Below are 27,202 nucleotides of genomic sequence, written 5' to 3' on the forward strand. Positions count from 1 at the left end.
CTAATGACTGGTGATGTTGAGCATTTTCACATGTGCTTATTGACCGTTTGTCTATCTTTGGAGAAATGTCTATTTAAGTCTTTGCCTATTTTTGAGTTGGGTTGTTAATTTTGTTGTTGAGTTGTAAAAGTTCTTTATAGTGTATTCTAGATATTTATCCCTTATCAGATATACAGTTTGCAAATATTTTCTACCTCTCTCTATGGTTTGTCTTTTTACTCTCTTGAATAGTGCCCTTTGCACAAATTTTAAAATTTTGATGAAGTTTAAAATTGGACTTTGAAGTCCAAAATTGTTTTTTTCTTTTGCTTTTGATGTCATGTTCAAGAAATCTTTGCTAGATCCAATGCTGTGAAGATTTTCCCCTTGTTCTAAGAATTTTATCATTTTAGTTTTTATGTTTAGGTCTTCAGTTAATTTTTGTATGTGGTGTAAGGTAAGGGTCCAGCTTCATTCTTTTGCATGTAGATATCTAGTTTTCCCTGCATCATTTGCTGAAGATGTATTTAATCTTAATTTCAGTCTTATAGCCACATGTGACTAGTAGCTACCGTACCATATAAGACAGCACAGATCTAGATCATGTGGTTTTTCTCCTTTAATCTGTTGATTTGATGAATTATATCAATAGATGGAGTGGAAAATTTCAGAACTAACAGTGCCTTTGCATTTGTGGCATGGCATATCATAGTAGTTTATTAAATATTTAACTTTTTTAGTCACTTGTCCATGCTTTTCATATAAAATCAACTAAATGACTGTGGAAATTATGTAGAAAAAATATATTGTGCTTTCTGAAAAAAAATGTTATTAAGCAGCCCTAGCCAGGTAGCTTGATTGGTTGCAGCATTGTTCCATACATCAAAAGGTTGGGAGTTCAATTCCTTGTCAGGGAACATGCCTAAATTGCAGGTTTGATCCCCAGTTGGGGCATGTACTGGAGGTAACTGATCGACGTTTTTCACATCAGTGTTTCTCTCTCTTCCTCTCTCTTTAAAATCAATAGAAACATATCTTCAGGTGATGATTTTTAAAAAAGTGTGCCTGGCTAGAGCGGCTCAGTTGGTTGAGCATCATCCTGTGCACTGAAAGGTTGCTGGTTTGATTCCCAGTCGGTACATATGGAAGACAACGGATCGATGTTTCTCTCTCTCTCTCTCTCTCTCTCTCCCTCCCTCTCTCCCTCTCTCTCTCTCTCTTCCTTTCTCCAAGCATATCCTCAGGTGAGGATTTAAAAATAAATAAAATTTTAAAAAATTTTAATGTTATTAAGCAGTGTTTGGTTACACTATATCCATTCATTAGTTGATGGACCTTTGGGTTGTTTCTTTCTTTTGGCTATAATTAATAATGTTGCTATGAATGTTTGTGTACAAGATTTTGTGTGGACATATGTTTTCATTCTCTTGGGTAGATACCTAGGAATGGAATTGCTGGGTTATATGGTAAATCTGTTAAACCACACCGTGGGTTGTACTATTCTACATTGCCACCAGCTGTATGAGGATTTCATTTTCTCTATATCCTCACCAACACTTACTATCTGACTAGTAGGTATGCAGTGGTATTTCATTATGGTTTTTATTTGCATTCTCTTAATGACTAATGCTGAGCTAATGACTAATGATGTTTCATGTATTTATTGGCCAGTTGTATATTTTGAGAAATACTCATTCAAATCCTTTGCCTGTTTTTAAGTTGTAAGAGTTCTTTATATATTCTAGATACTAGACCCTTATGAGATACATGATTTGCAAATATTTCTTGTATTGCATAGGTGCCTTTTATCTTTTTAAAAAAAATATATCTATTGATTTCAGAGAGAGGAAGGGAGAGGGAGAGAAAGAAACATCAATGATGAGAGAGTTGTCATTGATTGGCTGCCTCCCGCACGCCCCTGACTGGGGATCAAGCCTGCAACCTGGGCATGTGCCCTGACTGGGAATCAAACTGTGATCTCCTGGATCCTAGGTCTATGCTCAACTGCTGAGCCACACCTGGCTGGGAGTTTTACCTTTCTTGATGGTGTTTTTTAAAGCACAAAAAGTTTTAATTTTGAGGAAGTCCAGTTAATCTGTTGTTGGTACTTATGCTTTTGGTATCTAAGAAACCACTGCCTAATCCAAAGTCATGAATATTTATACCATGTTTTCTTCTAAGAATTATATAGCTTTAGCCTTTACATTTAAGTCTTTGATCCATTTTAAGTTAGTTTGTTGGTATAAGGTAGAGGTCCACCTTCATTCTTTTACATGTAAATATCCAGTTGTCCCAGTACCATTTCTTTTCTTTTTTTTAAATCCTCACTTGAGGATATTTTTTCCATTGCTTTTCAGAGAAAAGAAAGGAGAGGGGGAGAGAGAGAGAAAGAGAGAGACATTGATGTGAGAGAGAGACATCAATTTGTTGCCTCCCGAACATGCCCCGACCAGGCCTAAGCCTGCAACCCAGGTACATGCCCTTGCCCAGAATTGAACCTGGGACCCTTCAGTCCATGGGCCTGTGCTATAACCACTGAGCAAAACTGGCTAGGGGACCCCTCACCATTTCCTGAAGACTCTTCCCGTTGCATTATGTGGGCATCCTTACTGAAAACCAATTGACCATAAATGTAAAGGTTTATTTCTGGATTCTCAATTCTGTTCTACTGATCTACAGTCTTGATTACTGTACCCTTATAGTAAGTTTGAAATCAGGAAGTATGAGTCCTCCAACTTTGCTCTTCTTTTTCATGGTCATTTTGGTTATTCTGGTTCCCTTGCATTTTCATGCGATTTTAAGATAATTTGCTAATTTCTTAAGAAAAAATGCAGCTATGCCATGGCTGGGTAGCTCAGTTGGTTAACACATTGTCCTGTTACGTCAAGGTTTGTTAATACTGTGTTGAATTTGTAGGCCAATTTAGGGTGTACTGCCATCTTCTATAATGTCTTGTAGTCTATGAACATGGGATGTCTTTCCATTTACTTAAATTTTCTTACTTTCAACAATAGTATGTATTTTTTTAGTATACAGGTCTTGGGCCTCTTTTGTTAAATTTATTTCTTAGTATTATTTTTTTTGTGCTATTGTAAATGGAATTGTTAATTTAATTTTTAGATTTTTTCATTGCTAGTATAGAAATGCAACTGGTTTTATTAGCTCTAAAAGTTTTTTTGTGTGGATTGCTTATAATTTTCTATGTAGAAGATCATGTCATTGTGAATAAAGTTCTATTTTTTCCTTTAAAAAAAATTTTTTTTTAATCCTCACCCGAGGATATTTTTTTCATTGCTTTTCAGAGAGAGTGGAAGGGAGGGAGGGAGGGAGAGATCTGAGAGAGAGACATCAATGTGAGAGATACACATCAATTGATTGCCTTCCACATGTGCCCCGACCGGGGCCAGAGCCTACAACGAAGGTACATGCCCTTGGCTAGAATTGAAGTCAGGACCCTTCAGTCCTTGGGCTGACACTTTAACCACTGAGCCAGAAGGGCCAGGGTTACTTTTTCCTTTTTAAACTTGCACTGTATTTATTTATTTTTGCCTAATTGCCTTAGCCTGCACCTCCAACACAATGTTGAATAGAAGTTAGGAGAGCAGATAACCTTGCCTTGTTTCTGATCTTAGGGAGAAAGCTTTCAGTCTTCTACCATTAAATATGATAATAACTGGGGTTGTGGTAGATTCCCTTTATCAGCTAGAGGAATTTCCCTTCTATTCCTATTTAGTTGAATATCTTTCATCATGAAAGGTGGCTGATTTTTGTCAAATGTTTCTGCATCCTTTGAGATGATTGTATGGTTTTTGTTCTTTATTCTGTTACATTACTTTTAAAATTAAAGAAATGTTAGGTATTGGAAAAAAGCATAATATGAGGAACCTGAAGACCCTTTACCTATCATTGAAAGTTAACAAATATGCCCAGCCAGCTTGGTTCAGTAGTTGAGCTTCCGCCATGATCCAGGAGATAGCGGTTTGATTCCTGGACAGGGCACATGCCCAGGTTCCACACTCCATCCCCTCTAGAGGGCGTGCAGGAGGCAACCAGTCAATGACTCTCTCATCATTGATGTTTCTATCTGTCTCCCTTCTTCTCTCTGAAATCAATAAAGACATATTTTCCTCTCTCTGAAATCAATAAAGACATATTTTTAAAAAATAAAGTTAACAAATATAAACGGTTCTTCTTCCATGTCTTCCAGTGTTTCTTTTCTATGCATGCTTTTTTTTTTTTTTTTAAATCTTCACCTGAGGATATGTTTTTATTGATTTTAGAGAGAGAGGAAGGGAGAGAGAGAAACATCAATTTGTTGCCCTTGTATGTGCCCCAGCCAGGGATGGACCCTGCAACCTGGATATATGCCCTGACCAGAAATCAAACCAGCAACCTTTCGGTGCACAGGATGATGGTCAACCAACTGAGCCACACTGGCCAGGGCCCCGTCATTCTTTTTTACCACATGTTTAAAACAGAGAGTGCCAGAAGTTTTTATGTAATAATTGATAACTCTTTGCATCTAGTCTTGCATCATTGTCCTTTCTTCAGCTAACCATGTAGAAGAGTAATAGTGTAACTAGTATCTATATCCTTCAGCTTGATTTATCTATCAGTACTTAATACTTTAAATATTCCATTTATGTGGCCATTATTACCATTTAATATAGTTAATTACCATTCCACCAGGAGTGGTGATTTTTTTTAAAGACAGTTTAAAATTTCTTTTTATTATTTGGATTCTGGAAAACATGAGTTTGCCATATAGTTTGGTCATCTAAATGGAATAAGCTAGTGATTGGTTATTCAAGAGTACAGGTCATTAACCCTGGAAAGGACAAATTACTTTTGAGTGAAAACATGGTTGGAATAGATTTCAGTATTCAGTTTGTGCTTGCTATTTATTATGATGCTGAGGTTAAGTGAGGGCTTGTATCTGTGGGAGGCGAAAAACATCCTTTAGGCTGCCTAAAATCACCTGTATGAAAAACACCTAGACTAAACAAGCACAGCACACTAGCAAACCATTTGGAATTATTTGTGGGCTGGAGGACATTGGTGATTGTTTTCCTTAGTGTTAAAGCGGGTCTGCCTTTAGGGTTTCACCTGTAATAGATTGTGTCATTGCCTACTGATTTCCAGGTTATTGTGAGGATTGAGTATGGTGGTTTTTTTTTAAAGTATTTTTTTTATTGATTTCAGAAAGAGGAAGGGAGAGGGAGAGAGAGAAACATCAGTGATGAGAGAGAGTCATCAGTTGGCTGCCTCCTTCACGCCCCCTGCTAGGGATCCAGCCCACAATTCTGGCATGTGCCCCGACTGGGAATCAAACCATGACCTTCAGGTTTATGGGTCAGTGCTCAGCCACTGAACCACACCAGCTTGGCAAGGATTGAGTGTTTTTAAAGCACCTAGAGATTTGCTATAGATACTTATTTTTACCAGGGTTACATTAAGATAGATGGGGAGGGGGGCCTTATCCTTAACAGTGTTAAAACTGACACGAATAATTTTCACTTAAGTACTAACTTCCCAATTGCAACAAAAAGAAAACAAGAATTCAAATTCATTTTTCTGTTGTCTTTAAGAAATGGGCATAGTGTGGCTGGGAAAAGAGCCTTCCCTATATCGTTATACTCTACAAATTGAAAGTGCAAATAGAGGGAGGATTCTTCTTGATATAAGATGAAGAAAATCATGTAAAAAAGAAGGAAGGACGGGAACTTCTGGCTACCATGTTAGAAATGTTAGTATAATCAGGAGACTGAAGAAGAATCAGTAGTTGTAAACCTAGGAAAGTTTGAAGTTTGAAAACATGACGGATTTTTTTTTTTGACAAGCATATTACAACTTACAGTGCAAATAACACTGAAAAATATTATTTGAAAAATAAACTAATTGTAAAACAAAATAAAAAAGGGAACTTATAGTGTAAATGAATGCTTTCTAAAAGTGATTATTTTGGGAAACTACATTTATTTTGATGGTATTGCCCTTGCTGTGTGATGTCCTTGGAAATCATCTTTTGGAGTTCTCTTCAGAGGTACATATATGGAATAAGGTGAGGAAGGGAACTGAGTGTTATCTTTCCAAAAAAAACAAACCCATGTAAGAAATTGTCAGTGAAAATAAACTCCCTTCACCTCCCAATAAATAGACCTAAAAGTATTTTGAGCAGTGATGGCATTATTGAAGTAAGTGAAAGGTCTGTTAAAATTAGTCCTTTTTTTGGCTTTTGAGCTGTGGCTTATGGAAAAGATAACAGGTATTCCTCAGTGTTTCTGTCTAAAACAGGTAAGTTGAATCTTTCTCTTCTCTTGTGTGTAACAATTTTATTTCCTTTAATTTTTATTTCTTGTGACCCATTTCTGCCCATTCATTAAGAGACCTGTCTCCACTGTCTCATTTTTGTACGTGTTTATGTAAATTCAGGTGCTATGTAATCAATTTCAGATAATCAATATCTAACTTTAAACCAGTTTTGGTTGTTCTTAGCACTTAGTAGGTTGTGGCTACCTTATCTTGCACCTACCACTCCTACACCAATTATTCCATGTGTATATTTTCAAGAAATACCAGCAAATTTCAACACTGGCTAAGGTAAAATATACCAAAAGGTAAATTTGCAGCATAAGCAACATGTTATCCTTTAAAAGAAACCAAAACAACAAACAGCTAATGAGATATAATTCACATACCATAAAATTCACCAATTTAAAATGTATAATTGACTGGTTTTTAGTATATTCATAGAGTTGTGTAAATATCACCATTACCTAATTTCAGAACATTTTCATAACTCTTGAAAGAAACCCATACCATTAATTGTCACTTCTTTTTTTTTTGTATTTATAGAATGATGTTATCCTATAAATAAGAAAGCCATCTAACAAATTCTGATTCAAAATACTGTTTACCAAAAAACTTCAGGGAGTTTCAGAGAAGGAAAAGTGATTAAAAGAGCTGTAAAAGCCCTTGCTGGTATGGCTCAGTTGGTTGGAGCATTGTCTCATGCACCAAAAGGTCACTGATTTGATTCCTGGTCAGGGCACATACCCAGGTTGTGGGTTCTGTCCCGTCGGGGTACATATGTGAGGCAACTTATCAGTGTTCTCACAGCGATGTTTCTCTCTCTCTCCCTCCCTCCCCCTCTTCCTCTCTCTCAGTTCAATTTTTATAAAAACTTTAAAAAAAAAATCTTTATTGATTTTAGAGAGAGGAAGGGAGAAGGAGAGAGAGAGATAGAAACATCAGTGATGAGAGAGTCATTGATTGGCTGCCTCCTGCACGCCCCCGACTGGGAATCGAACCCACAACCCAGACATATGCCCTTACCAGGAATCAAACCGTGATCTCCTGGAATCTCCTGGATCCTAGGTCGATGCTCAACTTCTGAGCCATGCCTGGCCGGGCTTTATAAAAACTTTAAAAAAAAGAGTTGTAAAAAGAAAATGAAAGAAAATATGGGAAAGCATAATTAATCTTAAGTTTCCCTTAGAACTCTTTCAAGTGAAATGTAATTGTTCTAATAAATGCTGAATGACCGTTATTGCAACCACATAGATTACCATATGATACTTAAATAATTATAAAGAAAACTCCTTTAAGACAATAATTAGAAAATATTTTACAGTGAAAGTTAAGTAAAAGGTTTTGGAAATTATTAGAATGGTTCACTTAAAAAACTAACTCAGGCCCAGCTGGCATGGCTCAGCGGTTGAACATCTGGAAGATCGAGGTTTGATTCCCAGTCTGGGCACATACCTGGGTCGTGGGCTCGATCCCCGGTGGGGGGGGGGGGGTGCAGGAGGCAGCTGATCAATGACTCTCATCATTGATGTTTCTATCTCTCCCTCTTCCCTTCCTCTCTCTGAAATCAATTAAAAAAAAAAAACAAAAAAAACCCCCACTCAACTAATTTAGCAGTTCTGAATTACGTAATTACAGGTTGGTTTTATCTGTGAAAACCACACACAATATTAAGTATTGGTACGTAACCAACAATTATATAGACTGCTATACCAAAGGAAGATGCCTTTCTCAATGGCAAAATAACAGAGAAATGTAAACTGAAATTGCAGAGCACTGAAAGGGAGCCCACCATTATTTCCTCTTATTTAAATCAACTGTCAAAAAGAAAATCTTTTTTCTTTCTATTTTATTTTACTTTAAAAAATTTTTAATTAAATTTTTGGGAGTAACATTGGTTAATAAAATTATATAGGTTTTAAGTGTACCAAGGCTATAATATATCATCAAGAAGAAAATCTTATTGGTCACTTCCTATCCCTCCCTCTCCTCAGCCCCTGGCAATCATTAATCTACTTTCTATCTCTATGGATTTGCCTGTTGTGGACATTTCATGTAAATAAAATTATTCAATATGTGGTCTTTTGTGTTTGGCTTCTTTCGCTTAGCATAGTGTTTTCAAGATTCTTCTGTGTTGTAACACTTACCAACACTTCATTTGTTTCTATGTTTGAATAATATTCCATTATGTAACTATACCATATTTTGTTAATCCATTCATCATTGATTGACATTTGGCTTGCTACCTTTTAGCTATTATGAATGCTGCCATGAACATCTGTACAATTTTTTGTATGGATTTTTTTTTTTAAGCCTCACCTGAGGATATTTTTTCCATTGATTTCTAGAGAGAATGGAAGGGGGGTGGGGGAGAAACATCAGTTTTGTCTCACACGCACCCTGACCACGGATGGGGAACCTGCAACTGAGGTATGCGCCCTTGACCGGGAATCAAACCCACAACCCTTTGGTCCATAGGCCAATGCTTTAACCAGAGAGCTAAACCAGCCAGGGTTTTTTATGGATTTTGTTTAATTTTTTTTATATATATACCTCAAAGTGGAATTATTGGAACCTCCAAACTGTTTTCAAAAGTGGCTGCACCATTTTATATTCAATTAACCAATGTATGAGGGTTTCAGTTTCTCCACATTGTTGCCAACACTTGTTTTTGTTCATCTTTTTCACAATAGCCATCCTAGTGAGTGTAAAGTGGTATCTCATTGTGGTTTTAATTTGCATTTCCCCTAATGACTAATGATATTGAGCATTTTCATGTGCTCATTGGCCATTTGTATATCTTCTTTGGTTAGACATCCTTAAAGCTCAGTAATGGTGGATACTGTTTGGAATGCTATTGTTCCGATTAACTTTCTTCTTTTATCTGATATTAAAGAGTTTTTGCTTCATTAATTAAAATGTTTTAACCTATTCTTGAAGGTTGTTTTAGAAAGCTAATCTAGATACAGTTTTCTTCTATGAAAAAATTATATTTTGTATCCTGATTTGAAATGTCCATAAAGACAGTTTGTCCCCACTCTGATAAGCAATGAAAGACAAGTAAAATGTTTAGTAGACCCTTTTTGGTCCAATTTTTATTGTAAGTTTATATCTCTAGGCTGAAAGAGTTAGCAGAGGGAACAAATCACAAGTAGGGAACGCAATGGCTCATTAAAGCTTTGTTTTGTTCCATACATTTTCTGAAAACACTCACTGACCCTTAGTTAAGAGAAAGGTCTTAAGGAATATTGATCCTTGACATAGCAACTAAAGTTGAAAGCACTTTGCACATACATGTAGGGGAAACTATGACATAGGCATGAAAAAGTACATGATTTCATCCTTAATGTCCTTCTCTCCCCAGCGTGGTACCATGCGACGACGCTATGAAGATGATGGCATTTCAGATGATGAAATTGAAGGGAAAAGAACTTTTGACTTGGAAGAGAAACTTCACACCAACAAATATAATGCAAATTTTGTTACTTTTATGGAGGGAAAAGGTCAGTATTGTTTTAGTTCAGACCTGTAGTCCCTTGATGTAGGAAGTTTGGACTCTGGGAACTAGTCAGCATCTATGAAGCCAGAATATTGCCTGTTGATGCTATGATGCTATTTGTCTTTATTTTCTCTTATTACACAGTGCCACTCACACCACCACTCCCAAATCCTCCCACCCTGTGAATCATTCTCTGCTATATTAGAAGAAGTAAGCATTTATTAGGGCAGGAATGTTGTTGGAATTTTTCCCTAAAGGTCTCTTTTTCTCCTTTCCCTTGGTTTTGGTTTAATTATGAATAGTACAATAAAAGTCCTTTTATGCATGTACCCACCCAACCAAAACTGAGGTGTGTGATTCCCTATGTACCATTGCAGCTTTGCTCGTTGGCAAACTGACAGGGATATCATGGTATGTATTGTAGTGGATGGAATTACATTTTTTGGCTATTAAGAGGGTGATGATAATTTCCACCTAAGATTTATGAGATGACTCGTTAACCCCCTATTGGTTAAATTATGAATTTACTGTGGAAATATAGACTTAGCAAACCCCTGAACCCAGCTTCTCAGTTCTTTTTCCAGCTATACCTCTTGCCTTTCTAACGACTGTTTTCCTTTCATGACAGATTTTAACGTAGAATATATCCAGCGGGGCGGCTTAAGAGACCCTCTTATTTTCAAGAATTCTGATGGACTTGGAATAAAGTAAGTGTTCTTGGCCTTATTAGATATGGTTGTGAAATGACCATGTTACACCGAGGCTGTAGACAATGCAGTATTGTTAATTGATATTGATAATTGAAAATAATTTCCTGCCCAGCTGGGAAATCTCTGGCAGGTGAGCATCGACCTAGGATCCAGGAGATTGAGGTTTGATTCCCAGTCGGGGCATGTGCCTAGGTTGTGGGCTCAATCCCCAGTGGGGGGGGCATGCAGGAGGCAGCCAATCAGTGACTCTCTCATCACTGATGTTTCCAGCTCTCTCCCTCTCCCTTCTTCTCTCTGAAATCAATAAAGATATATTTAAAAAATAATAATAATTTCCCATTTAGTTTTAAAAGGGCATATATTCCTTTTTTCAGCCCAAATAAGATTGATATGTGTCAACTGGGGAGTTCTTAGTACTTTAAGAAAAACTCACACTACCCTGGCTGGTGTGGCTAAGTTGGTTGGGCATCATCCCGTGCACCAAAAGGTTGCTCTTTCAGTTCCCAGTCAGGGCACATGCCCAGGTTGCAGGCTCTATCCCCAGTAGGGCACATTCAGGAGGCAGCCAATCGATGTTTTGTTCTCACATCAATGTTTCTTTCCCCCTCTCCCTTCCTCTCTCTCTCAAAAAAAAAAAATTAAATAAATAAATATATATATATACACACACACACACACACACATATATATAAATTTAAAAAAAAATTACACCAGCCTTGGGCATACATATCTCTCCTCCACATCAAAAATCTCTTTTAGCCTGGCTGGCATGGCTCAGTGGTTGAGCATCAACCTATGATCCAGGAGATCGCAGTTCTATTCCCGGTCAGGGCACATGCCTGAGTTGCAGGCTTGATCCTCAATAGGGGGCCGGCAGGAGGCAGCCGATCATTTACTGTCTCATCATTGATGTTTCTATCTCTCCCTCTCCCTCTCTCAGAAATCAATAAAAACGTATTTTTTTAAAGAAAATCTCTTTAAGAAAAAAACAAAACCTCACACTTACTAGAGAAGTTGTGCTTCTAAATTGTGCTTGTTGGTGTTTGTTTCATAGGATGCCAGATCCAGACTTCACTGTGAATGATGTCAAAATGTGTGTGGGTAAGTATTAAGCTTGTGGCCTTTGTATCTTTGAGGCAGAGATTTTAGACTTAGGACTAAGTCTTAAATTTCTTAGATTTGAGAAGGCTTAGGAACATTGAAGTATATATTTAATCGAAGTAGTTTATTGCTTAGAAACTATTCAGCAACTGAGAATTTTCTCAGAGGGAGTTACAGAGTTGCTTTGTTTAGCACTCATTAAACTGTAGGACATTTGAACCTCTACTTTCCTACCTACGTACCATTTTTATTTCTGTGTGCACACGCACGTGTGTACCCCACACACACCCTTTTCCTCCATGAAGAGCCTGCCTTCCAGGGCAACCTCCCCAGGAAAGTGAAATTTTATATCTTTGAGCCAAGAATGAAGCTTCATATCTGTGATTCTTTTCCCCTGCCTAAAAGCATTAGAGAAATTTCCAGGAAATTTTTTATCAATGCTACATGTGGTAACTAGGCCAAGGTTTGAAAACTTTGTAAACTGAGTAAATACATTATCTTTAATCTGATTAAATTTTATTGTATTCAGAATTAGTAAAAGAAAGCAAATTAGAAGAGTCTAGTTAAAGAAGAAAACTTCCTGTGGTGAGTAAAGGTTCAGGTCAATTTTCCACAGACCATTGTTGAGTGAGACGTGCCAGTGTCCTTAGGAATCCAGAAATGGTCACTCTCTGATACATGATAAGGCAGTAAAATAGATTGGAATCTTTTGGAAATGTTTCCAACAGGACATGAAACAAAAGTTTTCTGATGCTGTCCTACCAATACAGCATTTCCTCTGTGCTGAAACTGCACTGCAGTCTCTCGCTTTACAAATTAAATATTGCAGTACTATCTCTTGGCCACTTGAGGGCCCTTTTTAGACAGCTGGATAACTCCTGTTTATCCAAGAGGTGAAAGCCACAGATAGCCCAGGTAGAGGAAAGTTCTCTTATTCCCTGTATTTTTTACTCCCTTACTGTTTCTATATTAGATTCCAGGTATCTTCCTGTTGCTCTGTATTTTCTAGTACCTAGCATATTATCTGGAGTGTAGTAGATGCTCAGTTAATCTGTTGAGTAATTAAAATGCTTTTCTATTCTACTCTTTCCAAGATAGAGCTCTCTAGGGAGCCTCAGAAAGACCTACTTGAATACTTACCAGTCCATCACTTGACTTCTTTTCCTAATGGACCTCCAGAACAGTAGTTCCTTGGATCTCTAAGTTAATGGACCACCACAGCTTTTCTCTGTTGGTCAAGCATTCTTAAGGGTTTGTGGTCCACAGATGACCTGCATCAGAATCACCTGTGATACTTGTTATAAATACATACTTCTGGATCTCACCGTAGACTTATCCAAATGTCTGAGCTATAAAAATGCAAGGACTCACTAGTCTCCTTTTGGATTTCTTATCACTTTACCATTTTTCATTTCCTCAATAATATATTTACTGCTAATAATGATCTTTGGAAGCCTTTAGTAACTTTGTATTTTCCAACTAGACCTGTGAATAAACATAGATATCTTTGCTGTGATTTAAAATAAAGCCATGCCCGGCCGGGCGTGGCTCAGCAGTTGAGCATTGCTAAGGATCCAGGAGATCGCGGTTCGATTCCCAGTCAGGGCACATGCCCGGGTTGCAGGCTCGATCCCCAGTCGGGGGCATGTGGGAGGCAGCCGATCAATGACTCTCTCATCATTGATGTTTCTATCTCTCTCTCTTCCCCTCTCCCTTCCTCTCTCTGAAATCAATAAAGATATATGTTTAAAAAATAAAATAAATAAAGCTGTGATGCCCTGGCCAGTTGCTCAGTTGGCTGGAGTGTTATCCCATATACCAAAAAGGTTGCAGGTTCAATTCCCAGTCAGGGGCACGTACCTAAGTTTCAGGCTTGATCCCCAGTCAGGGCCCCTACGGAAGGCAACCTGTCAATGATGTTGCTCTCTCCCTTTCTTGCTCTCTAAAAATCAATAAAAGCATATCCTTGGGTGAGGATTAAAAATAAAGTAGTGATTAATCTAACAGACTTACCAGAAATTTCAGCTGATGCCTAACTTTATGTCCAGATTGAAGTCTAGGTGGTTGGGGTTTTTTGTGTGTTTGTTTTGTTTTTTATAGTTTAATATATTTTAATAACAACTTACTGGAACAGCACAGAAGGCAGACAACATTAAAAACATTTATATGCATGTGGGACAACTGAGTTAGAAAGTATAGTGAATGGATGGAATCTGCTGTATGACAAAAACACTGCAAACACCATTTAGTTGCAATCAGTAAGAAATTTACTTGTTTTTTAAAAATCCAAATGCTGGTATTATCCAGCAAAATCAAGCAGGTTTATTTATAATTGTTACAAAGTTGAACTGCTGACACTTGTTTACTAAAACATTTTGACTTGTGTGAATGCTTTATATCCCCACATTTATATTTTTAAAATTTACACACGAATGAAAGTGGGAGAACTGCCAATACCTGATTTCTGTCTCCTATTTTCCACTTGCAATCATATACTTAGGAGGATGGTTGGGGTTTTTTTCCCCTCTTAGATAACTGATTGTCAAACTGCAGTGAATAAACTATTGGTGATTACAGTAAATCCATTATCACTGTATATACTGTGGGTAATCCAGTCTTCTCTACTTAAAGTGGGATGTTACACCTCCAGTGTCAGTTTATGTCCCAAAAAGAAGAAAACCATTCTATTGTGTAAATTTTATTTGATGGGATATATTGGTTGAGAGTATGGATTTGAACAAAACTGTCCAGGTTCAAATCTCAGCTCTACTCATTACTAGCTGTGTAACCTTGGACAACATTATTTAAGTGTAAAGTGCTTAGAATACTGTCTGGCACATAGCACATGCTCAATAAATGTTAGCTATTACTATGTCATTTTATCTTAAGTGCTCTGGTACATACACAGAGTACTAAGTGCTCTGGTGGCATTGGCAGAGTGGAACTGCTTTTGCTTTGATCTACATTCTTGAAGGAAAGCATTCAATTTTATTTTTAATTTTTTATTGTAAAATACAGATAATATAAAAGGTACCTTTGTGATAACTTTAAAGTATACAACTTAGTGACATTAAATATATTCACAATGTGCAACCATCACTAATACTTAGTTCCAGAACTTTTTTATCACCCCATACGGGAACTCCTTACCTATTAAGTAGTCAGTCTTCGTTTCTTCCTTCCTTCGGACCCTGGCAACCAGTACTCTGCTTCCTGTCTCTGGATTTGCCTGCTCTGGACATTTCATATAATGAAATGTTGTAGTATAATGTTTTCGAGGGTTATCTGTGTTGTGGCAAGTAGCAGTACTTAATTCCTTTTTATGATGGACTAATATTCCACCGTGTTGGGTGTACCACATTTGTTAACCCGCTCATCTACTGATGAGCATTATTTTCACCTGTTGGCTATTGCCACTAGAGCTCCTGTGAACATTCATATAGACATTTTTGAACACCCAAGTTCGATTCTGTTGATACCTTGCAGTAGAATTGCTGGGTTATCTGGTCATTCTGTGTTTAATTTATTGAGGAACCACAAACTTTTTCATGGCAGCTGCACCATTTTACATTCCTACCAGCAAAGCCTGAGAGTCCGGTTTCTCTGCATCATGGCCAGCACTTCTTTTCCTTTTTATTACTACAGCCGTCCCATTGGGTGTGAAGCAGTATTTCAAGGCATTTGGATATGATTTAGCATTTGCTTTGTCTTGTAAAATATGAAGGGTAGTTTGGTCCATTGCCTCGCGTTATATTTTTAGGTGTATTCTGTCATGTCTACTTCATTGTGCCCATATTCTTGGTCTCTTGCCTGTTATCTTGTATCTGTAACCAGACTGGAAACTCCCTGAAGGCAGGGGACGGACGAGGTCTTAATACTATTTTATATCTGCCAAGGCCAGGTATGTAGTAGGTATTTGTTAGTTTCTTGCAAGTTGAAAAATATTCTTAATATTCCAACAGCAGCTTTTCATTCTCTCTCCCTTCATTGACCACCGTTTTCTTAACTTTTTTGGCAGTGCTGCCTTTTCAATATCTTCTCTGTCAGAATTCTCTATCGCCTACCTCTATTTGGAATTCTCTCTGTTGAACCTTTCTTGCTGAAATTCTATTATTCTTCATGGCCAAACTCAATGAGTCTCCTTCCCTCTCTTTTCCTCTCTGCTCAGTCTAGGTTTTTTTGTGGGTTTTTGTTTTTGAAGATATTTTCCTTTAGTTTTAACTGTTTAATTGAGCGCGCCTACTTAAACATTTTACTTCATTGACTTAATTCTCACAGTGGCCCACAAGATGATATTTCTAAGTTATAGAAGAGTATATTAAGTTTCAGAGCAGTTAAATAACTTGCCCAAGTAGTATTAGAGCTGAGATTTACAATTAGGTCTCTTTGGCTCAAAAACCGTTGTTTCCTCCCCCTTACTATTTTGTGCTACCTCTTGTAGCATTCTACCTTTTGTTGTAGTTGTTATGGTTGGTTGAGAATCTGATACAGGTATTTGTGTCCCTTATGGTATCTTTTTCATTTAGTAATTGTGGAATATATGAAAAGGGAGTTTTATATTAGAAATACTTGACAGGTTTGGGAAATAACCCTTTTAAACAAAAGAGCAGACAGGTTGAAATTTAATCTAGTACTCACTAAACAGTGGGTCTTTTCCTCAGTGTGTGGGATAGATTAAGTTCAGTTTCAGACCTGTGTTGCTCAGTGGATAAGCACATTGACTCTAGGATTGGGCTATCTGCATTCTTGTCCTGCTTTTTCCTGCAAGTTACCTATCACCTATTTCCTCATCTGTGAAATGGAGATTACTACTTAGCATTTAGAATTGTTAGAACTGAGTGAGACATTGAATATAAGATTCACCACCCAGCCATGTAATAAACATGACATAGGGAGTGATTGTTGTTTTTAATATTACCCATTGTCTTTCCTATTTTCTGTGATTTGATTTTCTGTTGATTATCCATCTGAAGTTACAGTTGTTTCTTTGTCTATTGTTGAGTACCCTAATTAAGAAAGAGTAGTTTGTTTCCTTTCACTTGTATTTTATAGTCTTAATATATATACGGATATCAGTGGTTCAGTAGAGATGATCAATGCATCTTTCATGGCAGGGAGTCGTCGCATGGTGGACGTCATGGATGTGAACACGCAGAAAGGCATTGAAATGACAATGGCTCAGTGGACACGCTACTATGAGACCCCAGAGGAGGAGCGAGAGAAACTCTATAATGTCATCAGCCTAGAGTTTAGCCACACCAGGCTGGAGAACATGGTGCAGAGGCCCTCCACGGTTAGTCTAACCATTTTTTCCACGTTGTCATTGTCACCAAGAGGGTTGTATATTTACTAGGAGAATTTATTTTTGTACATACCAAGATGAAGATGAAGATAAGACAGTCTGATAAGAATAACTTGTATTTTTAGATGGTTCATCATTTTCCAAAATAATTTAATTTTCTATAGAGAGGGGCCATTCTGATTTACATCACCAATAACTTAATTTAGGAACATTGGCCTTTGCACACATAAAGAACGGTCTTAAAATTCACTCTTGTAAGTGCTGTCAGTAGGAAGTTTGCCATATAAATTTTTGTCCTATAGGTTTAAATTTGCTGAGAAGTTTGGGAGAAAACTGGTTTAGAGCCAGTTGATTATTTTATGAAATGATTTCTTGAATAGATTATACTGGATGACTAGAAGCAATAAATTTACACTCCATACTAAAGGAAAGTTAGTTTTTGATCCTTAGCTCTCCTGAAGGTAGATGCTGATTTTACCCAGCATCCTCCTCGGCAAAGTAGTGGCTATCTACAGGACATTGAGAGAACTTATTTTTCTGATGGGGACTGCTTTCACTTTTGAAATATATCTGGTCATTTTCAGACCAATTTTATTCGTTTAACTCCTGACTCAGAACTCACTTTCGTCAAGTATTCCACCTGGAACAGCAGAACTTGGTGTGTACTAATTATTATTTTAAGTCAAGGTCTCAGTGTTTTATCCATCTCCATTTAAGTTATCTTAATTATACCCTTTGACTTTCAAAGTTGAAATATGGTAATTGCTTATAATATTGCGTGCGTGTGTATTTATATACACACCTTTACTTACTAGTAAGTTACATTGTTATTACATTATTGTTATACTAATACATTGGTATGTGTAGACCAACAGGCAAATGTTCACAGTATTTCACTGTTATCAGAAGAAGTTATTTTTTGTCATTGCTTCTTATTACTGGAGATGCTACAACTAAACACAGAATTTCTCATTAAGAAAACATTTCCCTACTAGAATGAGAAAAGTCCTTTTTACAGTAATTATTGTTTTTTTGGTCATGTAGAAGTACAGGAAGACAGGAAATATAGGTGCATTTAGCCTTGTTATTAGCCAAACATGGTCTACTTAATAGGTAAAGAATTCAGTTAAGTGAGGGATGTAATAATTACAATAACATATTTTTATAAATGTGTTCCTTAATATTTTTAGAATTTCAATTTAGCCCAGCCGGGCGTGGCTCAGCGGTTGAGCGTCGACCTAGGATCCAGGAGATCGGGGTTCGATTCCTGGTCAGGGCACGTGCCTGGGTTGCAGGCTTCAGCCGATCAATGACTCTCTCATCATTGATCTTTCTATCTCCTCCCTTCCTCTCTCTGAAATTAATAAAGATATATTTTTAAAAAAAAGTAATATGGTTGTATTTATAAAATTAAAACTTAAGCCTGGCCGGCGTGGCTCAGTGGTTGAGCATCAACCTATGATCCAGGAGATCGAGGTTCGATTCCCAGTCAGGGCACATGCCCCAGTTTCGGGCTTGATCCCCAATAGGGGGCAGGCAGGAGGCAGCCAATCAATGACTCTCTCAGCATTGATGTTTTTCTCTCTCTCTCCCCCTCTCCCTTCTACTCTTAAGTCAGTAAAAATATTTAAAAAACAAAAATATGATCTGGATCATACTTTTTCATTTTTTTAATTTAGAAATGTGTTACACATGAAGCCACCTTTGTAACATCCTTAATTGATTCATTATGTCCCTAGTTTTAATGATAAAAAGTGTTGATAAAAAAATCATTTTATAGCCCTAGCTGGTTTGGCTCAGTGATTAGACCAGAGGCGCGGGTCCCGGGTTTGATTCCAGCCAAGGGCACATACCTTGGTTGCAGGCTCAATTTCCAGCCCCAGTCCAAGTGTGTGTGGGAGGCAACCAGTCAGTCTCTCACATTGATATCTGCCTGCCTGCCTGCCTGTCTGTCTCTCTCCACCACCCCCCCACCTCTGAAAAGCAATGGAAAAAATATCCTCAGGTGAAGATTTTAAAAAAAAATCATTTTATAAAAATTAGAAAAATACTGTACCATTAAAAGGAGGAGTAGAATCTGTGGAAGGGCTCAGAAGTAGAAATTTTTCTAGAGGACAATGCATAGATATCTTTTAGGTACCTAAAACATGGCCAGAAAGATTGAGCTATTACCAAGGTCACTTCCTAAAAGCAAGCAAGCTTTCTATGACCTTGCTATATGTAAACAGCAACATGCTTATTCTGCTGGGGTGCTACTTATTTATTTACTGTTTTTGGTGTGTGTGTTTTTGCCCACAGTGTACCTCTCCATTTATCTAGATCTTTTCTAATATATCTTAATAATGCTTCTTAAAAAATCAATTTTATTGAGGTACAGTAGACATACAATAAAATGTACCCATTTTAAGTGTACATTTCAATGATTTTGTGTGTGTGTGTGTTTTTAATGTCTTTTGATTTCAGAGAGAGGAAGGGGGGGGGAGAGAGAGAAAAAAACATCAATGATGAGTCATTGATCAGCTGCTTCCTGCATGCCCCCAACTGGGGATCGAGCCCACAACCCGGGCATGTGCCCTGATTGGGAATCAAACCACGATCTCCTGGATCATAGGTCAATGCTCAACTGCTGAGCCACGCCGGCCGGACTCAGTGAATTTTAACAGGTGTATTCATTCATGTAATAATGTACATAAGCTGTATAATCTCTTGTTCACTATGATCTTCACACTTTTAGCTTATTAGTACAGGTGCCTGCCAAATGCTAAGCACTGTGCTAGGTGCTAGAGGTACTGTGGAAAATAAGACCATCCTTATCCTCAAAATGCTCAGAGTCTCATGGTGAGAAAAACCAGAAAATAGGCATTTATATAAACTTCAATATGGAAGTGCTTCAAAAATAAATAAATACAGAATATGAGAGCCAGTAGGAAGGACCCATCTAACGTAAACTGGAGGAGAATTGGGGAAGCTCTTAGGAGGAAGTGATACCTAAACTTGACATGAAGGAAAAATGATGTAAAAGAGAAGGAAGACTAGAATTCCAGGCAGAAGGAATAGAATGTGTAAAAGTAGGTGCAGGGAGGGTAACGTGAGCAACTTTCAAGTGCCCATTGTGGGTGCTAGCATAAAGTGGGGTTCTCTGGTGAGACGAGAGAGATCCTTTACTGCTGTCATTCCAGCAATAACTGAGGAGTAGATAAAAATTAGATACAATGTGCAGATTTGTTTGGTGATGGGGAAATTAGTTTATGGAAGGCCATGAGCTGTTTTGCATAGTGTATGAATAGATTAGGTCCTAGGTTATTGGACCTCTTGCCAATCGGGCCTTGTATTGGTGCAGAACAGGTAAAAACTGGTGATTATCCCTACTGGAGACTTGCTCTCAAATGGGTGAGGGCATTTAACAAAAAGCCTATCTGGAGCCTAAAGGTTAACCTAAGAAAAAAAGTACGAACCCTTTACCACAGTATTCTCTTGGAAGTCAGACAATACCTAATAATACAAAATAAAGGGAGGCCAAGATGAGTGACTTCTTGCTGCAGGTAAGAAATTCTGACCAGAGTAATTCAACTTTCTCTGAATGAACACTTGATAAAAGAATACTCATGTGTTGCTTAATTTTCCTCTCCCCCATCTGGACATAAGAACTTACAGTGTAGTGAGCAAGTACAATTATTCATTATTTTGTTAAAAGACTTTCCAAAGGATAATACCAGGAGATGGGAGATGCTGGTCACTACATTAAGAGAACAGAAAGTAGATTTTGATTGAGGGAAAGAAAGGAATCTGGTTTTCATTCAGTGTTCTAGGCCCAGCGAATGCTTGGTTAATTAGAACTGGTGGCTCCCCAAGCAGAGCTTTGAAATGCAGCAGCGAATTAACCTTCGTAATTGTTCTTCGTCTTGCTTGTTTCAGCTTGCATGTCATTGATGATCCCTTCCAAACACTCTCCCACAGTTTACATCTGGGTGTCCACTGGACACCTGCCTCACATCAATATGCACAAATGGTATGCATTTGTCTAGATGTGTATTGTATATCAAATATATAGATGTTGTTATAAAGCTTACTAGCTACATGTTTTTTACAGTCATAAGTTAGATAGTTACAACATCAGTGCTACATTGGATTCATGGTTGTTTGCCTCACACTTTATCCAGCTGAAACTGTTTCTTAGAGATCAGTGCTTGGGTGCAGACAGTTGAAGGTCCAGGATATGTCACATTTTAGTGGAAAGTGTTCAAATAAGTTCATACTTTTGTTTCTCATTTCCTTCAGCACATAATATCTCCAACAGATCCTAAACTCTGATAATATTATTTCAAAAAATTTTAATATGTAGTTACATGTATTTCTCACAATATCCCTTTCAGGTAATTATTCTTATTTTACAGATGAGTTCCAGGAGTTTGCATATGATTTTGAGAAAACATGACAACTTCTGATTCCTAACCATGTAGATTCATGTAAAGCTCAAATCCCTGATAGATTTCCCCCTCTCCTCCTCTCCCCTCCTCTTCCCTCCTCTTCTTTCTTTCTTGTTTTTGTTTGTTTGGTTGGTTTTTTAACTTTCAGTATCTTAGTTGCTCTAACAGTGTTCCAGCTTTCTGAAAGTTTATAAAGTACTTTCCAGGTAGTGCCTCTCCTTGGATCAAAAAAAATGCAGTTGATTATACCAGTACCAATACAGAAGAGAGGGCTTGGCTGGATACCACTCTGTTATTTAGTCACTTCATTTTGATTAGTGCTATTTTTATAATCATGTTGATGGAAGCATTAGTCTTTATTTTCATTAAATAATAATTTCTAGAATGTTTTCCTACTGATGCTAAGATTCAGCAACAGATTGTTTTAGTTCGCTTATAATTAATTTGTAGTCCTTCAGTGTGTCTTTTGAGAAATTCTATTTTTCTTGACTTTAAAATTCTCCTTAATCCCAATCCTACCTTTGAAACCTAAATGTTTCCTCTTCCTTTTTAAAGGTGGATTTCATTGACTGGGTAGACAACATGTGGCCAAGGCATTTGAAGGAAAGTCAGACTGAATCAACTAATGCCATCTTGGAAATGCAGTACCCTAAAGTGCAGAAGTAAGTGGCTTACCCTGCATTTTCTTCAGTGTGCTAGGGGAAACCAAGGTGATGGCAAGAAATGGTTCTCCCTCAGGAGCCATGCTCTGTGTCCTAAATGATCAAAAACATGAATTCTTTATTAAAGAGTAGCCTTTACAGTTCCAAAGGGCAGAGTGTATGTAAGAGTATTATAGCCCATGATCACATGGTTAAAGAAAAAAACTTATCCTGGTAATGAGATGACTTGCAATTGCATTCCTCTCACTGACTGGGAGTAGATTAGGTGGAAGGTAGAGGGAGCACACAAGGGGAGAGTGTCACATTGTGGTGGGGCAAGTCCTCTTTTTCTCATCAGTGAACTAACGCTGCTCCTTTTTTGGGGGGTCAGGTACTGTCTGATGAGTGTTCGAGGCTGCTATACGGACTTCCATGTCGACTTTGGTGGTACCTCTGTCTGGTATCACATCCATCAAGGGGGAAAGGTACGGTCATAGTTGTGATGGGGGTTGGAATCTGACACTGGTTATATGACTTTGCTTCAGTTCATGGGTGCTTAATATACCCTGGAGATTAATCTATTAGGAGATTGTCCCCGCTCGTATCTAGAGAGAATTGTAGATTAAGTTGATCTTCTTGGCTAGAGTTCAGTAGAAATTAGTACTCATCTAGGCCACTGTGATCATGCCAATATTTGCACAGCACTTAGTAAACCTCAACAGTCCTGTTTGTAGATTCCCAAAGCAGAATTCTCCAAGTGAAGGCAAGGAAGTAGTTTTCAGAGGACAAGATAATTTCTTTACATGGAAGCATAAGATAGTAGAAGGATACACAAATTTTGGATAGAGTCACAATGAAATCAGCAAATTGGAATCCAAACCACTTTTCCTTATATGAAGGTATTGATCTGAAATGGGGCTAAAGGAAGCCTTTAAGTCGTTTCAAGAGATGTAAATAGATTTTGAAAGATTATCCTCATTTATAAAGAACTATATTCCAGCTTGTTGGAGTGTTTCTGAATGGTGTGAGAATTAAATGGTAGAATTAATATCAGAGGTTTGTAGTATTATAGTCTTATGTTACCCCTTCTCCTCTTAGAAGTGAATGCATTTGTGAAAGAAAAGTAAAACTGGGATGAAAACAGATGAAGCTTTAAAGCTGTGTGTGTGTGTGTATTAATCCTCACATGAGGATATTTTTTCCATCGCTTTTCAGAGAGAGTGGAAGAGTGAGGGAGAGAAAGAAAAAGAGAAAGAGAAATATTGATACGAGAGAGAGACATTGATTGGTTGCCTCCTGCAGCACCCCCACTGGGGCTGGGGATCGAGCCTACAACCGAGTTACATGCCCTTGGCTGGAATCAAACCCTTCAGCCCTTGGGCCTACACTCTACCACTGAGCCAAATCGGCCAGGGCAAGCTTTAAAGTTTTTAAAATGTGAGGTTTTCTAATCTAGAACAACTGTTTTTCTAAATCCATTTTATTTACTTTGGATCCATTTAAGTGGTATCTTAATTTTTGGTCTTGGTTGCTACTTTGGAACAAAGCAACCCAGGCCTGTCTCTTGAATATTTTGTACCTGACTAATAGGCCAGCCAGCCGGGGGTGAATAAGGGACTGCCTAGGTAACAAGCCGGATGCCCCAGTTCTCTCTGAGGCTTGAGTAGGCTCCTCATTCTATGTTCAAACCTCAGGGAAACCCTAATGCTGTTTGATCAAGTGGAGATGAAAAAATATCTGCTTCTTTGGGGCTCTTAGAATTTCCCAGTGTTCAAGTTCTGTTGTGTGGGAGAATTTCTGGCCTGTTTTCTACATGTTGGTCTTAACTTTGTATCTGTTTATCAGTTGAGGGGGAGCAACTGGGTCATGTCAATGGCTGTTAACAGACTGAAGTTTTTTAACTCACAGGTCTTCTGGCTCATCCCCCCTACAGCCCACAACCTGGAGCTGTACGAGAATTGGCTGCTGTCAGGGAAACAGGGAGACATCTTTCTGGGTGACCGGGTGTCAGATTGCCAGCGCATTGAGCTCAAGCAGGGCTATACCTTCGTCATTCCCTCAGGTAAGCAAGATGGGAAAGTGGATTATCTACTCTAGCCACTTGTTTTTTCTTAAATCAAAATGAATTGATGGATTACTACCAAGAATGATTATGATGCTGGGGTACGCAGAAAACAAAAGTGTCATTTTCTGTCATTATGGAGTGGATGCTGAGATTTATTTATTTTTAAGGCAGTGATTTTCCACTAAAGGTGTATATCAGAATTGTCAATAATGCTTTTTAGATCTACATGTTTGAGCCCCACATTAGCCCTAGAAATTTAGAATTTCTAGGGACAAAACCTGTTCTGCAGATGATATACAACCCCTGGTTAAGAACTACCTATCCTCTAAAGGATGGCTGTAAAGGCGAGCGAGAGTGCTGAATCTGTGATAATTTTGATCAGGTCACTAGTTCCAAAATAAGTACTCAGAGCACAGCTTTTAGAGTCACAGATATGTATTAGAATTCTATGCATTTACCTGCTAAAACCACTTTCGTCAAGTATTTAAATTCCTGTCTTATTTTATTGTGAGAAGGAAGTGAAAACACGTGTCAACTCTTGTACTGAGCCTGGTTCGTAGTAGGTGCTCCAATAAATAGAAGCAGCATTTATTAAAAGTTTGTTGTATGCTAAACACTTCACATTCATTTTTCTCAAATATTTAACAACCTGTTTCCCTTACCAACAACTATGTAAAGTATAATTTATGTTTCATAGAGGATAGTGAGGCTGCAAGAGATTAAATAACTTGACCAACCACTAAGAGAGAGAATCAGTAAAAATGTGGTGTAGAAGTCTTGTACTAGTTCTCTGAGAGAGCCATTTTATAATGTGTGTTTACAGCCACCACCCTTCATTCCCTTTCTTCTAGGCTGGATTCATGCTGTGTATACTCCTACAGACACGTTAGTGTTTGGAGGCAATTTTTTGCATAGCTTCAATATCCCTATGCAGTTAAAAATATACAACATTGAAGATCGGACACGGGTAAGTAATTCTGTTTAACAGTTGATGTGAGCAAGTTTACTTCAGTTAAGACAGATGTTAGATTCATTGATAGTTTGTCTCAAAACTTCAGTATTTCTTTGGGTTAAAATTCAGTGTTCACATTTTGGGAACACTGAAAGAAAAGTTTTAACAAGATCTACATGCTTGGTTTGGGGAACTCCATTTCCTTGAGGTTCTTGGTATCTTGGATTTTTATGGGGCTTTTCAGATGAACTTTTGATAGTCTCTTGAGCCATGTTTTTCCTTTTTATGCTTTTAGAATAACTTGTAATGGGATTTATCAACTCAAGATTCACAATGTTTAAGTTCATGTATCTTTCTTTATTAACATTCAAATTATTGTACTTTAAAATATAAATGTGGCCCAGCCGGGTGTGGCTCAGCGGTTGAGCATCGACCTAGGATCCAGGTGATCAGGGTTCGATTCCGGGTCCGGGCACATGCCCAGGTTGCGGGCTCGATCCCCAGGTAGGGGCATGTAGGAGGCAGCCGATCAATGACTCTCATCATTGATGTTTCTATCTCTCTCCCTCTCCTTTCCTCTCTCTGAAATCAATAAAAATATATTTAAAATATATATATATATGTGTATACTGCCTTTCTCAACTGAGAGAAATTCTATAAGAGAATTAAGCACTATAGAAATGATTTGTGTGCCTTGTTTTCTGTTTTCCCTAGGATGGTACACAGCTGATACCATTCTAGATGTATAGGAAAAAAGTTAGTTCACTACATGCAATGGATGCCTTAAGGCAAGATTTAGCAAACTTTTTCTGTAAAGGAGCAGATAGTAATATAGGCTTTGTGGGCCATACAACATCTGTCCAAGTATTTAACTCTGCCTTGTAGAATGAAATACTTAAATGCATGAGCATGGCTCAAATAAAACAAAATTTTATTTATGGACACTGAAATTTGTTTTCATATAATTTTTTTGTGTCACAAATGCTCTTTTAGTTTTTTTTTTGTTTCCAACCATTTAAAATGTGAAAAACGCTCTTAGCTCACAGGCCTTACGAAATAGGCAGCTGACCAAATCCATATCAGCTGCCTGCTGGCTGACCCATGCCTTAGGGGTAAATAGGGCTTAATTCTTTAGCAGACCCTGTTGGTATGGGCTGAATTATGTCTGTATATGATTGAAGTATAAATGGCATTGACGTTAAACAGCAATTAGAGTACAGAATATTTAGGGTTTGTGATGTTCACAACTTGCTCTCAAGTAGTTCAGCAAATAACAGCATATATGAATAGAGATTAACAAGTATGGGGAAATGTTAACAATTGATGAATCTTGGAGAAGCTAGAAAAGTGTTCATGGTACTGCACTTGAAACTTTTTGGTGGACTTGAAAGTTTCCAAAATTAAAAATTAAAAAATAACAATTAGTGAAGAATTGATACTTTTTAGAAGGAATGGGTATTGTCCTGTGTACTGTGAACATGATCAGTTAGTTAACTGTTTTGGTACCTATTTTGAAACATTTATTTTGGGTAGGAGCTACTTATTATCTTATACACAAGATAGGTAGTGTTGGAGTTATAGGGATTGCCCTATTAGTAGAATTAAGAGAGGATGCGGTGCTTTTAAAATAAATTTTTTAAAAGTGAATTTCTGCTTGTTTGTTAAGCACACTAAAACTACAAAAGATAATGAGTTTAGTAAGTTTGAAGTTGTAATAATAGTTAAAATGTTTCAAAAGAGAAAAATTACATAGTGTCATATTAAAATACTCTTACTTAATTCAGAATCATTCTAAGAGGTAATACCACCCAGCTGCTGTCAGTGTCAATCTGAAAATTAGTTTTTAGGAAGCATTCCCCTTTTTAGGCTAAAAATTACTATTATACCCATGGCTTAATTGCTTGCTCAGTTTGAGGGAACAGAGAGAGAACATGTTTTCAATAGCATTGATAAAAGGAGCATTTTATTTCTGCATGAAAGGATTCCTACAGACTGTTAAACTGGTAATAACTGATCTCTATCTAGTTATTTATCAGAAATTGTCAAATTTCAGTATCTAGCCAACATATTATTTCATTTTTCCTAAGTATGGCTTAATTATTTTATTCCAAATAAGGAGCCCTTTTATGTTTCTATAAAATGAAACAGTGTTTTATGTTGTTTTTTTTACTTGCTTTCCACACCCACCTTTTATATGCCAAATACCAACCTGGCATA

The 27,202-nt window shown here is 37.5% G+C and overlaps 1 protein-coding gene across 1 annotated transcript in view; it reads left to right on the top strand.

Moving 5' to 3' along the window:
- Positions 1-27,202, top strand: part of KDM2A (lysine demethylase 2A) — a 93,264-nt gene that overhangs the window by 38,901 nt on the left and 27,161 nt on the right. Inside the window, exons 3-10 of the mRNA XM_081152994.1 lie at positions 9,653-9,791; positions 10,416-10,494; positions 11,552-11,598; positions 16,713-16,891; positions 21,883-21,989; positions 22,360-22,453; positions 23,877-24,030; positions 24,885-25,000. Coding sequence (XP_081009120.1) covers positions 9,653-9,791; positions 10,416-10,494; positions 11,552-11,598; positions 16,713-16,891; positions 21,883-21,989; positions 22,360-22,453; positions 23,877-24,030; positions 24,885-25,000 — 915 coding nt within the window. The remainder of the gene's footprint in view (positions 1-9,652; positions 9,792-10,415; positions 10,495-11,551; positions 11,599-16,712; positions 16,892-21,882; positions 21,990-22,359; positions 22,454-23,876; positions 24,031-24,884; positions 25,001-27,202) is intronic.

Source organism: Miniopterus schreibersii, assembly GCF_964146895.1.
Source record: "Miniopterus schreibersii genome assembly, chromosome: 12".
In the NCBI taxonomy this organism is placed as follows: domain Eukaryota; kingdom Metazoa; phylum Chordata; class Mammalia; order Chiroptera; family Miniopteridae; genus Miniopterus; species Miniopterus schreibersii.